General features: G+C 44.0%; 1 protein-coding gene across 2 annotated transcripts in view; it reads right to left on the reverse strand.

Annotated features, from left to right (window-relative positions):
* Positions 1-15,317, reverse strand: part of PARVA (parvin alpha) — a 171,804-nt gene extending 156,487 nt beyond the window's left edge. The window contains exon 1 of one of the 2 annotated variants that reach the window (XM_033203788.1): positions 14,682-15,317. In XM_033203788.1, coding sequence (XP_033059679.1) covers positions 14,682-14,817 — 136 coding nt within the window. In that variant the 5' untranslated portion in view covers positions 14,818-15,317. Of the gene's footprint in view, positions 1-14,356; positions 14,539-14,681 lie in introns of those variants that run through there. The other variant, XM_033203790.1, reaches the window with a different exon arrangement.
* Positions 15,318-17,027: the final 1,710 nt, after the last annotated feature.

The following is a 17,027-nucleotide window of genomic DNA, read 5'->3' on the forward strand; positions in this document are numbered from 1 at the left end:
AAGAATTTTCAAGAGCTTATCAATCGGTCAGCCTTTGTTCATCCCCAAGCAGATGGGTGGTGGTATTGTGGTAGACCTTTACTAGGCACTCTGCTGAATAACCGGAGTGGCACTTGTGCTTTATAGCCCAATTGGCTATCCCTTTCACCCTGGCATTTCACCAACCAGAAGAAAAAAAAAAAAGACATTGTAAAGCAAGAGAAGCCCCTTATAGGTCTTTCGACTCTCATGTCTATTTAGACACAATTGGAGTCCCACGAGGAACACCAGATCAATTTAAAGCTTGAAATCAAATAGCTGCGGGATTTAACTCAGTATTTTGGTGGGTGACAGTTAATAAAAACATACATTAGATAAACTACATCTATACAACCAACAGCAATGAGCTTTTCATAAGTTAAAAGAAAAACTCATGTCAGTCCCAGCCCTGAGGCCACCTGACCTGACAAAACTCTTTACACTCTTATGTGTCAAAAAGTGAAAAAATGACAGTTGGAGTTTTAACCCAGACTGTGGGGCCCTGGCCAAGGCCAGTGGCCTCTCTCTCAAAACAAATAGACAGGATTTCCAAAAGCTGGCCTCCAGGTCTAAGGGCCCTAGCAGCAACGGCCCTGTTAGCACAAGAAGCAGATAAACTAACCCTTAGGCAAAACCTGAATATAAAGGCCCCCCCCATGCTGTGGTAACTTTAATGACTACCAAAGGACATCATTAGTTAACAAATGCTAGATTAACCAAGTACCAAAGCTTGCTAGGTGAAAATCCCCACATAACCACTGAAGTTTGCAACACCCTAAACCCCACCACCTTGCTCTCGGTATCAGAGAGCCCAGTTGAACATAACTGTGTAGAGGTGTTGGACCTGCCGGGCGCGGTGGCTCAAGCCTGTAATCCCAGCACTTTGGGAGGCCGAGACGGGCGGATCACGAGGTCAGGAGATCGAGACCATCCTGGCTAACACGGTGAAACCCCGTCTCTACTAAAAATACAAAAACTAGCCGGGCGAGGTGGCGGGCGCCTGTAGTCCCAGCTACTCGGGAGGCTGAGGCAGGAGAATGGCGTAAACCCGGGAGGCAGAGCTTGCAGTGAGCTGAGATCTGGCCACTGCACTCCAGTCCGGGCGACAGAGCGAGACTCCGCCTCAAAAAAAAAAAAAAAAAAAAGAGGTGTTGGACTTAGTTTATTCTAGCAGGCCCAACCTCCGAGACCATCCTTAAACATCAGTAGACTGTGAGTAGTACGTGGACGGGAGCAGCTTCGCCAACCGCTGCAAAGTGACTCTGAAGAAGATGACAAGCCCTGCTCCAGTCACACCCGGAAGCTGACTGGTCCATGCACAGCCAAAGCATGAGGAAACTCATCGCAGGATTCATGTTCCTTAAAATTTAGACTTTTACAGTAAGGACTTAAACTGACCTTCCTCAGACTGAGGGCTGTTCCCAGGGTATACATCAAGTCACTGAGGTAGGACAAAAGGTTGCTATGGTCCTATTATTTTATAGTTATTGTAAATGTACTGGAACTCTAAAAAGAACTTGTTTGTATAATGTTATTCTATGCAATGTATGTAGCCCAGGAAATGACCAACCTGATGTGTGTTATGCCCCATCTGAGCCTCCCATGACCACAGTTTTTAAAATAAGATTAAGGACTGAGGACTGGTGAAGGTTCATAAATGATATGAGTGAGGTGCTAGCCAAAACAGAAGAAAAAGAGGTGCCCAAACAAGTCACCTTAAAATTTGATGCCTGTGCTGTCATTAATAGTAATAAGTTAGGAATAAGGTATGGTTCTCTTAATTAAAAAAGAGGCTATATGGCAGAAAATAAGTACATCTGCCATAAATTAGGACTGTGTGGAAATAAATGTAAATACTAGTCTTGTGTCATTTAGGCCACTTAAATAAAAAAAAAAAATGAAAAGGATCCAGCCCACCTTCAGAAAGGAAAAAATGGCCCTTCCTATACTAAAGGACAATGTAACCCCTCAGAGCTAGTAATAACCAATCCCCTTGATCCTCGCTGAAAAAGAGAGGAGCATGTGACCTTAGGAATCGACAGGGCCCGACTGGATCCTCGAATAAATATCTTGGTTTGAAGAGAAGTTTACAAATGCTCTCCTGAGCCAGTATTTCAAACTTTCTATGATGAATTAAATGTGCCAGTACCAGAAATTCCAGGAAAAACAAGAAATTTGTTTTTGCAATTAGTCGAGCATGTAGCATAGTCTCTCAATGTCACTTCGTGTCATGTATGTGGAGGAACTGTAATAGGAGATCAATGGCCACAGGAAGCCCGAGAATTAGTACCTACAGACTCAGTTCCTGATGAATTCCCGGCTCAAAAGAATCACCTTGATAATTTCTGGGTCCTAAAAGCCTCAATTATTGGACAATATTCCATAGCTAGAGAAGGAAAAGAATTCACTCACCCCATAGGATGACTTGTCTGAGACAGAAACTGTATAACAGTACCACAAAAACAGTCACTTAGTGGAGTTCAAATCACACAGAGAGAAATCAATTTAGTAAATTCCCAAAGTTGCAAATCGTGTGGACCCACCCGGAGTCCCACTGGGACTGGACAGCCCCCACTGGATTATACTGGATATGTAGGCATAGAGTTACGCCAAATTACCTGACCAGTAGGCAGGTAGTTGTATTATTGGCACTATTAAACCATCTTTCTTCCTACTGCCCATAAAAACAGGTGAACTCCTAGGCTTCCCTGTCTATGCTTCCTGCGAAAAGACAAGTATAGCTATAGGAAATTGAAGAAAATGATAAATGGCCCTCTAAGAGAATCATACAATATTATAAGCCTGTTACTTAGGCACAAGATGGCTCGTGAGGATACCATACCCCCATTTACATGATCAACCAAATCATACAATTACAAGCTGTCTTTAAAATAATCACTAATAAAACCGGCAGAGCCTTGACTATTCTGGCCTGGCAAGAAACTCAGATGAGAAATGCTATCTATCAAAATAGATGAGCTTTTGGCTACTTGCTAGCAGCTGAAGGAGAGGTCTATATGAAATTTAACTTTACTAATTGCTGACTACACATAGATAATCAAGGGCAAGTAGTTGAAGACATAGTTAAAGATATGACAAAACTGGCACAAGTGCCCATGCAAGTGTGGCATGGATTTGATCCTAAGGCCATGTTTAGAAAATAGTTCCCAGTGCTAGGAAGATTTAAAACTCTTATACTAAGAGTTATAATAGTAATAGGAACCTACTTACTGCTCCCTTGTTTGCTACCTGTACTTCTTCAAATGATAAAAAGCTTTATCACTACCTTAGTTCACCAAGATGCTTCAGCACAAGTGTACAATATGAATCACTATCAATCTGTCTTGCAAGAAGACATAGGTAGTAAAGATTAAAGTGAGAACTCCCATTATTGAGTGAGAGTCTCAAAGTGGGGGAATAAGGGAGGAGACCACCCCTCATATTGTCTTATGCCCAATTTCTGCCTCCAAAGAAAGAAAAAGTAAAAACTAAAAGGCAGAAATGAAATCCACAAGCAGACAGCCCGGTGCCACACCCTGGGACTGGTAGTTAAAGATCGACCCCTGACCTAATTGGTTATGTTATCTATAGATTACAGACATTGTATAGAAAAGCACTGTGAAAATCCCTGTCCTGTTTTGTTCGGATCTAATTACTGGTGCATGCAGCCCCCAGTCACGTACCCTCTGCTTGCTCAATTGATCACGACCCTCTCACGTGCACCCCTTCAGAGTTGTGAGCCCTTAAAAGGGACAGGAATTGCTCACTCGAGGGAGCTCGGCTCTTGAGACAGGAGTCTTGCTGATGCCCCGGCCGAAAAAAACCCTTCCTTCTTTTTTTTTTTTTTTTTTTTTTTTGAGACGGAGTCTCGCTCTGTCACCCAAGCTGGAGTGCACTGGCCAGATCTCAGCTCACTGCAAGCTCCGCCTCCTGGGTTCACGCCATTCTCCTGCCTCAGCCTCCCGAGTAGCTGGGACTACAGGCACCCGCCACCTCGCCCAGCTAGTTTTTTGTATTTTTTAGTAGAGACGGGGTTTCACCGTGTTAGCCAGGATGGTCTCGATCTCCTGACCTTGTGATCCGCCCGCCTCGGCCTCCCAAAGTGCTGGGATTACAGGCTTGAGCCACTGCGCCCGGCCACCCTTCCTTCTTTAACTCAGTGTCTGAGGAGTTTTGTCTGCAGTTCATCCAGCTACATTATCACTTAGTAAACACTAGTAGGACCAGATTTTAGGTAAGTCCTATGGCGATCCACACACCAAGCTAACATTTGTCCCAGGCCTGAACAAAAATTAAGCAGCTGCAATTAACTGAAGCTAGGTAAAGCTCACCAAAGGTGTGCCCTCCAGCCATCTTCTCCTCTTGGTAAGTTCTGTCTTTCGGGGGAGGGCTGAAGTGAGGAGACCCTTGCTGAGGAGGAATGATAGTGGCTCTGTGTCTGGCTGATTTTCAGTTGCCTTCACTTTGCACTTTAGTGAGGAAATGAAGCTGAGATGGGCAAGAGGGAATGGAATAGGTGTGGGAGGGCGAATGACACAGACTTTGGGGAATTAAGGGAACTCTTGATCTCTCCTATGGAGTTTTGGTCTGTACATCACTTATCTCTCCTAAATCTTGCTATTGGGCTCTTTTACCATAGTCTTCCTTCATATGAATATGTACTAAGCCATTTCTGAAAAGGAAGCTTTTCTGGATGAAAACAAAGAAGTCAACTGGCCTTCACGTTCCATCTGGTCACCCCCCTCCCCTACCCCGACCCCCCAACCAATGCACCTCCTCCAGGCTCACTGCTGCCACTGCAGAATCAGTGCCCATGGACTCTAGGACCCTCTGGTCCTACAGGCCTTTGTCAAATAACAGGATTAACCAACAATATCTTCCCACAAAAGGAAAAGAGATTCCTGGGGGCAGGGATGAGGCATTTTCATAAGCTACACACACACACACACACACTCAAAAATAGTGACCTGGATGGAATCTGGGGACCAGAAGAGTCATCCAAGGTTAGAGCAGAGTTTGGGGTAACCTGGGGACTCCCTCAACGGGAATAAGATGCCCAGTGATGATTCAGATAGTTAGTTAAGAAGTATTTTAGGGAGCATTGGTTAAGTACTAGGTAGTATGCTAGGCACCAAAGATACCACAATGGCTCCCCTCATGGCATCTGCAGAACAAAACAAAAAAGAAAGGACACTGCCCAGGGCCTATGCAGGAGGAAGTCTCCTTGTGCTGGTGCTCTGGTCCTTGGGCAAAGCCCTCATTGAATTTCCTACTGATTTCAGGCTGCACAACCTATTGAAAACCTAACAGAATGTGTTTACATCTACTTTTTTAAAGTATTTTATTTTTGAAATGATTGTAGGGCTTACCTCAAATGTTGTTCTTTGTACCATGACAGTGAGTGGAGATTTTAGATGCTTACAAACGTTTACATGAGGATTTCATCTCTTCTCCTGGACTAATGGCTGGAACATAATTATGAACTGTGCTTGTTAACCAAATAGAGATATTCCATGAGACAAGAAGGCTGATTCCTAATATGGAGGTGTCCTTGGGCCAGGGCCCACTTATCCTGGTATCCATCTCCTCCTCCCGACACAGAGGTGCCTTCATTAGTAGAGGAAAGAAAGAGGTCTTTGTGATGATGTAATTCCCAGACCACCCTACACAGACAATAAAACTGAATGTGAGAGAAGCCGGGTGAAATAACAGCTCAGAAATCATAGAACACCAGTGCAGCAGGGGCCTAAGAGGTTATTTAGCCTAATCTTCTAATGTTAGAAATGGGCAAATAACACCAAAAAGGGAAGAGACCTGTCTAAGATTACATGGCCAGCTAATGGTGAGCTATTTTCATAAAGGTAAATATGGGGAAATTCATTCCACAGAAATTCTAATAACTATGTGTTTGATGATGATTTGCTAAGCAGGAGGGCTCTCACCATAGTGTGTGACAAGTGGCTGCAATGCAACATGACCAGTGCTACCACAGAGCATAGACAAGGCACTGTGGGATCACAGAGGAGGAAGCCTCTCACTCTTCCTGGGGGCACTGTGGAAGGCTTCATGCAAAAGGGGACTTCTGAGTTGGGTCTTTATGAATGAATAGAAGTTGGTTGTATAGGAAAGGAAAAAGGTCTTTCCAGAATATGGAACAGCATGTAAAGGCATAAACATGTGAAAGAACATGATGTGTTTGGGGGATAAAGAGTGGTTTCCCATGGTAAAAATGGAGATTTATTGGAAGAGAAATAGAGGAGACAGCAAAAAAGTAAAGGAAGGAGTAGCTGTGAAGGCTTTGGACAGCATGCTAAGAAGTTTGTCCTGGAGAGAAGTTATCTTTGTGCTTTAAAAAACAATGTAGTAGCAAAAGGATGAAGAATGGGTTGAACAAAAATAGACCCGTGACAGGAAGTCTAGCTGGGTGGATAACACAGTATTCCAGGTGGAAAATAGAGTAAAAATTTTGAAAATGAACAAACAATCCAGAGCACTTGTGAAGGCTGAATTAAAGCAGTGATATTTAGATGGTAGACATAGCAGGATTTCATAAAAGATGATTAGACATGAGGAATAAAATGGAGGATGGGGCAGCAAACTACTGCCCTTGGGTCATGTGCAGGCTGCCATCTATTTTGTACAGCCCGAGTGCTGAGAATGGTTTTTACATTCTCATGTACATGTAAATGCTTCCTTCAATAGCTGAGAAGAAACAAAAGAAGCATCTTTCATGTAATTTCACATGAAAATCATGTGAAATTCAAGTTTCAGTGACTATAACTAAAATTTTATGGGAACATAGCCACACTTGTTCATTGACCTATTGTCTATGGCAGCAAAGACAGAGTTGAATAGGACTCATAAAGCCTTAGATATTTACTATTTGGCCCTTTCAGAAAAAGTTACTGACCTCCTGCAGGATTCTCCAACTCAGTTAAAATCAGTTCATCTTTCCAGTTGCCCAGACCAAAACCTTTGGAGTCATCTTAATTCTACTCTTAACCGCCATCTGATCTTTCATCAAGGTCTGCTATATTTTAAAAATATATCCAGAATTTGACACTCACTCACTCCTTCCCTTGCTACCACTCTGTTCCTGAACACAGCCATCTCTCAGCTGGGTCATTCTAGTAGCCTTTACTTATTTATTTGTTATTTATTGAGACAGGGTCTTGCTCTGTCACATATACTAGAGTGCAGTGGTGCGATCATGGCTCACTGCAGTCCCACACTCCTGGGATCAGGCGATCCTCCCATGTCAGCCTCCTGAGCAGCTGGGACTACAGGTGTGCACCAACACCCATGGCTAATTTTTTGTAGAGATGGGGTTTCACCATGTTGCCCAGGCTGGTCTTGAACTCCTGAGCTCAAGAAATCTGCCCACTTGGCCTCCCAAAGAGTTGGGATTACAGGTGTGAGCCACCATGCCCAGCCTCATTCTAGAAACCTTTTGCCTCATCTCATCTTTTGCTTCATCTCTGCCTGCTTCAGTCACTTAATACCATCTGAGCAATGGTGTTTTAGCACCATCAGTTAAAACAGAATTGAGATCATGCCATTCCTCTGCACAAAGTCTTCCCAAGTCTTCCCATATAACTCTGAGTAAAGGCCCAAGTTTTACAATGGCTTCCAGGGCCCTACACGTCCTGACTCTCCCCTTTCTCTTGTTATGCCTGGGACCAACCCCCATTCCACAATCATGCTCACTCTCTTCTCCAGTCACATCAACCTCCTTATTGGTCCTCAATAATGTACCATGTCCACACCTGCCTCAAGATTCTTGCATCTGTCATTCCTTCCACCTGTAATGTTCTTTTCCAAGATATACATATGGTTCTCTCTATCACCTCCTTCGGATTGGGACTCAAATCTACCCTTCTCAGTGAGGCCTTCCCTAGCCATCCTACTTAATATTGACAACCATCCTCAGACCACAACCCTCCATTTCTCTTTTTCTTGCTTTATTTTGCTCTCTAGCACTTACTACCACTCAAACAAAAAACATACATTACCAATTTATCTTGTTTATTGCCTGTCTGCCCCATTAGAATGTAAGCTCCAGGAAGGCAGGAGTTTTTGTTTTGTTTTCCTTTCTAGTGCCTAGTACAGTGCATGGTACATGTTAGGCACTCAATAAATAATTGCTGAAAGAATGTGAATAATGGATCAGAAAGTGACTAGGAGATAAGAAAAGAGAAGCAGGTAGAGATAACTCTTTCAAGGCATCTGGTGAGTAGCTAAAGAGGAAACTAAAGCTAAAGAGGAATCAGGAGATTTTCTCCAAATGGGAAAGACTCAAGCATATTTACAGAACGTCAGGGCAACAGAGTGGCAAAAAAAGATGGGATATGATAAATAGCATATCTGGCTATGCCAAGTCTGGGAGGAAGCTGAAAGAAATGGCCTTATGAGCAAGGAGAGAAGGGACCTTCTTGGAAGTGACTAGGGCAGGAGGGGAGCACAAAAAGACATTTGCACATATGGATGGGACTGGCCAGATATGGTAGAAAGGGAACTTGAAGGAGCTCATAGCTGGTCTCAGTTTTCCATTTGAAGATCCACAGAAGGGTTTTAGGGGCTATGGACAACAACTTGGGTGCCATTGTTCAAGGGGTGCCCCTTGAACAATGCAGGTTTGAATTTCAAGAGTCCACTTATATGCAAATTTTTAAAATAAATGTATTAGAAAATTTTTTGAGAATTGCAACAATTTGAAAAAATTGCAGATGAATTTTGTGATCTAGAAGTATCAAAAAAATTAAGAAAAAGTTAGATATGCCAAGGAGTTCAAGACCCACAAGGGCAACATAGCAAGACCATGTCTATACAAAAAAGATGTACTTTGGAAAAATGAGAATGCACACTGATTAGAAGAAAAGGGAAGCTCTGCAGTGCTAAGGGTTCTACTCACTCTAGAAACCATAAATTTGTTGCAAGGTTTGTGGATTTTTCTCCAGCAACACTGGGCAGCCAATGAGAATGAAGTGGTAAGAACCAGTGTTATTAGAATAATTATGAAATTAAAGCCTTCATTGGATACTTCAGGTCCTGATCAAAATGTAAAACTCTGGGGGATAAAATCTTAAATGAATGAGTAAACGACAGGAATGACCAGTGCTGCCGGCCTAATTTGGGTGCCTTCAGCAGACAGGTACAATTCAAGTTGGTGTTCCTTGAAAGAACACGTCTTGAGGACAGTTTCAGAGAAAGAGAGTTGAAAAGTGGCCCTCTGGCAAGTAGGCTCTGAAAGGGTAGTGAAAGAATCCACACAGGAGGGCCATGTCCAACAGAAATGGAATTGAAAACCCAAAAGATGAAGAAAAAGATCAATAGAGAAAAACAAAAGTCACTTACGTTACAACTCATAAGAATGGGCCCAGATATTTTAAAGTGCTGCAATGTGTCATCTTGGGAAAACGGAGGATCTCACTTGCAAAGAAAGATCCCTTAACTCCTAAAGGGACAAAACAGTGTTCCGCAGGCTCCATACAGTCATGGGCTACTAGGCTATTTACAGAACCTGAGAAATCCAGTGCAGTCCATAACAAAAAGACTATTTCAAATTTCAAAGACCAATGAAAATTGAGTTGTCAATTTTAATAGCTACCATTACTTGTGCCATGTAATGCATTTTACATTGTCGATCTCGTTTAAACCTCGCAACTTCCATGTAAAGAAGGAATTCTTATTCTCATTTTATAGATGAAGACACAGAGGCTTACAGGGGTTAAGTAACTTGTCTTAAGTCATAGAATAAATAAGGGGTTGAACCAGAAATCAAATTGAAATGTATCTAATCCTAAAGACCATGCTTTTAACTCCTGTTCTCTCTTGGACTCTAAACACTGTTTTTTCTTATGAAAACACAGGAATGATGACTAGTTGAGTGCATTCTTATGAAACTCATAGTCATTCTATGATGTAGGTTTCCTTAGGAGGACATTTTTTTACACGAAATTATTGACTTAGAGTTGATCCTTGAACAACACAGCTTTGAACTGCGAGGGTCCCTTACACGCAAATTTTTTCAGCAACTATATGGGAAAATATTTTTGGAGATCTGTGACAATTAGAAAAACCTTGAGATGAACCATGTAGCCTAGAAATATTAAAAAAAAATAAGAAAAAGTTACTCATGTCACAAATGCGTAAAATATACATCAATACTTGTCTGTCTTCTCATTTACTACCATCAAATGTAAACAAATCTATTATAAAAAGTTAGAACTTATCGAAATGTCAGAATGTATACATACACACAAAAACTGTGTGATGCCATTTGTAGATGAGAAAAAATGTAAATGTAAAGATTAAATCCTCACTGCACAAAATGAACTGTAGTACATACTGTACTACTGTAATAATTTCACAGCTACCTCCTCTTGCTATTGTGGTGAGCTCGTGTTGCAAGTATCTGCTTAAAACACCATGTGACGCCAATCATCTCCACATGAACAGTTCATCTCTCCAGTAAATTGCGTACAGCAGTTAAAAGTGATCTCTTGAGATTCTCGCATATTTTTCATCATATTTAGTGAAATACCATAAATCTTGAATAACACCATGGGACTCTAACGAAGTGCCACTAAAGATGCTAGAAGTACTCCCAAGTATCAGAGAAAAGTCATGACATTATAAGAAAAGTTGAATTGCTTGATATGTACCATAGGTTGAGGTGTGCAGCTGTGGTTACCTGCCATTTCAGTCAGATGACATAAACTTACAGTATTGATAAATGCAGCACAGTTCTGCAAATGTGTTTTCCCTTCCTTATGATTTTCTTAATAACATTTTATTAATAACATACTGTAAGAATACAGTATATAATACAAAATATGTGTTGATTGACTATTATCAGTAAGGCTTCTGGTCAACAGTAGGCTATTAGTAGTTAAGTTTGGGGGGAGTTAAAAACTAAACACAGATTTTTGACCGTACAGGGGGTCAATGTCCATAACCCCCACATAGTTCAAGGGCCAACTGTATTCTAACCAGTATCATATCTTTCCATTTGTTGTGTACTACAGTGGGGCACAGCAGGTACCAAATGAATGAATGGGAGTCCTTGGGCCTACGAGAATGCTACACCAAAGCACTGAGATAATTTGTGGACAGACTGATGGCAGTGATCTTGAGGAATGAAGAATGGGAGATTCAAGAACACCAGAGAGAAAGTGGAAGAAGGCAGATTCTACAGAGCACAAAGCTGTGAGCTTATCCAGGATGCAGAGCAAGACCTGGCCTTATTATTACTGAAGTGATGGTTAACGGCGCCCCACACCTACTAACCATCACTTCAGGACTGATCATTGAGATCCAGCACATACTCACTAAGGACAGTCATTTCAGACCAACCCACTGCCTTCTTTGCCTGGGCTTGCAGAAATACCATAAGCCGCAGCAAGCAGCTGGAGCTGGGTGGTGGCTGACCCTTCAAAAGAGGTTCTATGTTCTTCCATTCACCTATTTACAGCCCCTGGATTAGCTGACAGACTGAATGACGAATCAGGACTTTACAGTGAAATATAACAGGGATGAAAATAAGATCTTGCACTTGGTTTCAAAAACCCAACTGAGTAAATCCAAGATAGGGAAGGCTGTGATTTAGGAGCAACAAATATAAAAAAGTCTTTGAGTAAGCTGATAACAAGTTCAATGAGAGATCACAGTGTGACGTGGCTGGCAGAATAGTTAGAAGCAACCTTAGCTGCATTAAAGGAACATAGCGTCTGTGCTAGAATAAGGGAGGTGACAGTCCTGATCTGGGGTGGCTGGCCTGCACTACAGCTGTACTATGGTGACTTCTGGAGAGCTCACTTTGAGAAGGTCTGGTAACAGCTCGATCTGCTAGGTATTCTCCATTTCCTCCATCCCCACTGTGATCTATTCTCTGCACTGCTCTGTGCACTATGGAAGCTGCCCCTATATATTCCAGATCCCTTGCTCTGATGGGTTCCCACTGGGTTCAGCCCAAGTAGGTGATGCAAGGGCAAGAAGACAGAGAACATGCAGAATGTGCATTTCTTGTGCCACTCTCTCCTTGCTCTGTCTGCACATTTCTGACAGTGGCTGCATCCCTCTATAACTGTAGTTCCAGTCCAGCAGTCCCTCATCCATAGCCCCAGCTTGTAATAGGTTCCAATTTGCTTCCCTTGTCCCTCAGGCCTCCGAGTGATTAAGAGCTTCCCCCTGTTGCTAGCCCCTAGGGACCTCAGCATCCCTTCTTAGTTCCCTTAACCCTGCCCACAGCTCTGTCAGTAGCCCCTTCACTAAATTATTTTCAAAATCTCAACAAATTGGCCTTCTTTCTCCTGCAGGGACCCTGACTGAAACTAAAGAGACAGGATGCAAAAGACCTTAAAATTATGTCTGTGAGGAATAGAGGATGTTGGGCCCAGTGGCGAGAAGACTCAAGAAAGCAGGATAGCCTACTTCAGCAAGGTATCAATAAAAGGCCACCCCAGACTCATTCTCTGGCCCTAACAGTAATAGGTACAGAGGGATACATTTTGGGCTAAATATAAAATAAACCTTTCTACAGAGTAGGTAAAGATGGTTCTCCTGGTAGCAGATATTTTTTATTGCATGAGCTTCAATATTTCTCAATTGCCCCATCGTAAACCGGATGAGATTATGTCAGGAATGCTGTAAGGAATAAGTTAGAAACATGGTCTAGAAAAGAGCTTTCCAAGCCAGGGTTTCATGATTTGTCACCAACTGTACACTACTCAGTGGGTTACCAAAATAACCAATGTCGGGAAACTTCCGTATGTTGTTGCTGCTTCTCGTTTCAATCTAGAGAACAGAAGTCTAGTTCTTCATCAAGTCTGATAATCCTGAACACTGAAGACGTTTTTATACTTTAAGATGACTTACAAACATGAAACATTTTACACAGCATCACAGCTTTCAAAAGGGTTATTTCCAATTCATGGAGCAACCTATTAAAAACATTTTTTAGGGGGCAAGAGAAGTTGATTAATAGTTACAAATATACCATTTGATAGAAGAAGACCTAGTGTTAGATTGGTAAAGTAACTATATTTTACAATAACCTCTTGTATATTTCAAAATATCTAGAATTCCAGTGGTCTAGCATAGAGAAAAGGCAAATATTTAAGGTGATGGATATCCCAAGTACACTGATTTTGTCAGAGGCATGTGAACCAGAGCAACTCCATCTTGAATGAGGCTAGGTAAAATAAGGCTGAGTGAGACCCACTGGACTGCATTCCCAGAAGGTTAAGGCATTCTCATTTACAGGATGAGATAGGATGTTGGCACAAGATACAGGTCATAAAGACCTTGCTGGTAAAACAGGTTGCAGTAAAGAAGTTGGCTAAAACCCAAAACCAAAATGGCGACCAGTGCAGACACTAGTCTTCTGCATTGATACACTCCCACCAGTACCATGACAGTTTACACATGCCATGGCAACGTTACCCTATATGGTCTAAAAAGAGGAGGCATGAATAATCCACCCCTTGTTTAGCATACCGTCAAGAAATAACCATAAAAATGGACAACCAGCATCCCCAGGCTGCTCTGTCTATGGAGTAGCCATTCTTTTATTCCTCTACTTTCTTAATAAACTTGCTTTAACTTTACTGTGTGGACTCATCCTGAATGCTTTCTTGTGTGAGATCCAAGAACCTTCTCTTGGCGTCTGGATTGGGACCCCTTTCCTGTAACAACTTGATCTTTACAAATTATATGAATGTATTAATCACATCTGCCCCAAAACTACGTACATCATGCATCAATTTAAAAAATGTTTAAAACAAAAGTTTTAACTCAGCAACTTCTATCTACACACCAATCTTCTATCTACACATCAGCACTTCTTGAGAACTGCCACCTCAGTTTTCAAACCAAAAACCAGGACGCAAAATCTGCCCATGGGCAAAAAATATTCTACATGCAAATCACCCTGAAAAAAAAAAAAAAAGAATAAGGTCGCCTCAATTCACTCTGGTGGGGGGGTGGGGAGGCCCATGACGATGTTTGTGTCTCACGCAGGTTTTCTCCTTTGGTGGGAGTTTATCGTGTATTACACCGAGGGCACGCTAGATTTGCCATTTTTTCTCTCATTCATTCAACAAACACTCGATGTCCACCTACTCCATTAACAGGGCCCTTCTCGGCCCTCGGGATGGACAAAAGATCCGAAGAGGCCAACGCCACGACGCTGCTGCCAGAGGACGTCAGCAGGTCCAGGAAACGACCTGATTTTAAGGACCAATGAAGTCAACGAGTGAGAGTGACGGCGCCCAGGAAAGTTGCGGCGGAAACTTGGGAAATGCCAGCCTTCGGGCGCAGAGGGCGGGGCAGGGCCTACCGGATCGCGCTGCCTGCGGTCTGGGGCCCCGCCTGGGCTACGGTCCCGCCGCCTCCGGCCGCCAAGCGGCGCCTGCCCACTGCCCGGCGGGGGCGTCGGCCTGGTCTCCGGCCCAGGAGGGCAACGCCGCGAGCAGGCGGGGCGGCCTCGATGGCCCGCGAGCCCCAGTCTCAGTGTGGGGCGCGAGTCGCTCCTGCCGGACGTGCCCGAGAAGCGCGCGCACTCATCGCGGCGCGCTCCCGAACGGCCCCAGCGCCCCGGCCCCTTGGCCCGTATGACACCCCCCACCTCCTACCGCCCGACCGGCCTGGCTGGCCGCACTCACCCTCCTTGGCTTTCTTCCTCCGGGCCAGGGTCCCTCCGAGTTTCCCCAAGAAGGAATCATCTTTCTTGCGGGACGGGGGCGACTTAGGAGTGGGGGACTTGGGGACAGAAGGCGACTTCTGCGGGGAGGTGGCCATGGCGCGGCTCAGGCAGCCGCGGGCCGGTCGGGACGCGGAGCTGGCGCTGGGCGGACGCGGCGGGCGGCGGCGGCGGCGGGCTGAGGCTGCGGCTTTCCAAACGGAAGCGGAATTATTCCAAGCATTTGAGGCAGCTCACGCTCGCCTTTCCCTTCCCTCGCTCCCTCCCTCGCTCCCTCCCTCGCACCGCCCTCTGCCCAGGAAGGAGCTGCGCTCCCGGGGCCGCGCCCTGCGCCCCTGGGTTGCCCCAAGCAGGAGGGATGCCCCAAAACTGCCACTTGCAGTACAGGAGGCCGTGTGTGCCCAGGTTGGGAGTGCTCGAGCTGGAAAGCTTCATTTACCCAGGCTCTGCACCCACCACACATCCTGGGGCAAAGCAAATCTGAGAACCAACCCAACCCTGCTACTCTCCCAGGGTCTTCCAGCCTGGGCTGGTGAGCTCGCTCTTCCCCAGCACTACCGCCTGTGGAGTTATCAGGCCCACGTCTTGCGCCCACAAGACTGCAGCTCCTGGAAGAAATTACTAGAGTGAACCAAAATGTGTCCAGGCCCCACCAAAGTGGGCAGAACCAATCACTCCTGAACCTATCCATGATGGTCAGCCTCCTCTTATCTACTCCCATCCGAGACTGAGAAGCCTGGAGTGCACGAGGGTAAAGCTGAGGCTGCTTATTGTAAGACATCCGTGTTTCTAGCAGCTTATATAAAGGAAGATGACACATGGTGGTGGAAACATGAATGGGAAAAGCACAACCATGAGCTCCTACAGGACCTCCCCCAAAATTTATCCTGCTAAATAAAAGCAAGAGAGTGACAACCAGACTCATTGAGATAACAGGGGAGTCATACAAAGCACAATGTTTGAAGGACTCCCATACTGGAAATGATTAAAAGGCACGTGTTATTGTGCTTGCCCATCTCAAGTTCTCACTCGGGCTGTTTGTCCCTCTGTCTCTCTCACACAGGGACTCACAGCGCCTTGGCAACTGTGTTTCCTCCTTATGGCCCCTTCTCTCTAGGCTACAGCTGATTGAACCCGGGTGAACAACTAATCCAAAGGGCGCTACTGCTTTACTGAAGAGCAGCTGATTGGCTAGCCCCAGTTAAGACTCTGCACTAAGCTGGAGAGACTGTTGTCAGAAGTTGTGCTCCTGACTGATGATCACTCGCAGTCAAGACTGGGGTGGCTGTTTCTAACCAGGTGCTTGCTGACGAGTAGGGAAACAAAAGAAAGGAGCAAAGAAGTGTGCTCAAGAAGCCACTTGGTCTGTGTAATGGAAACCGGGGGAGTAGCTGCTTGGACCTCCAATGTTTTCCCAGACCCCACTTGCACTTCCTGCCAAGGCCAGCTGTGCTTCTTCCCAGGAGCTGTTACTCAGCCTTTTATTAACCCATCCACCTTACCTTAGACTAAATAAACTGACAAGCAACAGTTTCTGAGCAGAACTAAAATTTAACAAACAAGACAGTCAATAGAGTCTCAACACCGTATAGGTTCATTTTATCTTTGCTTGAGAGTCATAATTTTACTTTTTTTTTTTTTTTTTTTTGGAAAATTCTACTTTAGTTGGTGCCTCTTACCTAACAGCAGAAAAGTCACGATGTCCACTAGCCTGGGAGGATTACTACAACTCCTCCTCCCAGACAATAAATCTTAAAGGGATGATGAGAACCCAAAATAGAAGTGTGTTTTGCTTACATCATTAATCATTTTCATTCAGGATATCAGATGTAGGACATCTTCAAAAGCGTATCTCCAGTACCTGGAGCTCTTGTCAGGGAATTAAGAGACACATAGCTCAATAGCTGTGTGATCTTGGAAAGGTTTAATCCCTTTTCTGAGTCTCCATTTCCTCATCTACAAAATGAAATGGTTGGTACAGAAGGGTGGTTCTCAAACTTGATTGTACATCACAGTCCCCTAGAAGTTTGTTACATTCACAGGCCCCATGTCCAGAATTCTGATTCAGTAGATCTCAGGTGAAACCAAGGGATAGGTGTTTAAACAGACTCCATCAGGTGATTTCGATGTACTAACAGCTGATTCACACACTGATGTCTTGCCATTTACGGCTACTTTCAGCTCTAACAATTTGTGGTTCTTTATTCTTTCAAAAATTGCTAATTTCCATATACAAGACTTAGTCTTAAATGTGGCATAATCAAAATTACCCATGGAGATTCCTTCAATTGCCCATGCATGCTTTTAC

The sequence above is a fragment of the Trachypithecus francoisi genome, unplaced genomic scaffold (genome assembly GCF_009764315.1).
Source record: "Trachypithecus francoisi isolate TF-2019V2 unplaced genomic scaffold, Tfra_2.0 Lachesis_group8, whole genome shotgun sequence".
NCBI classification, from domain to species: Eukaryota; Metazoa; Chordata; class Mammalia; order Primates; family Cercopithecidae; genus Trachypithecus; species Trachypithecus francoisi.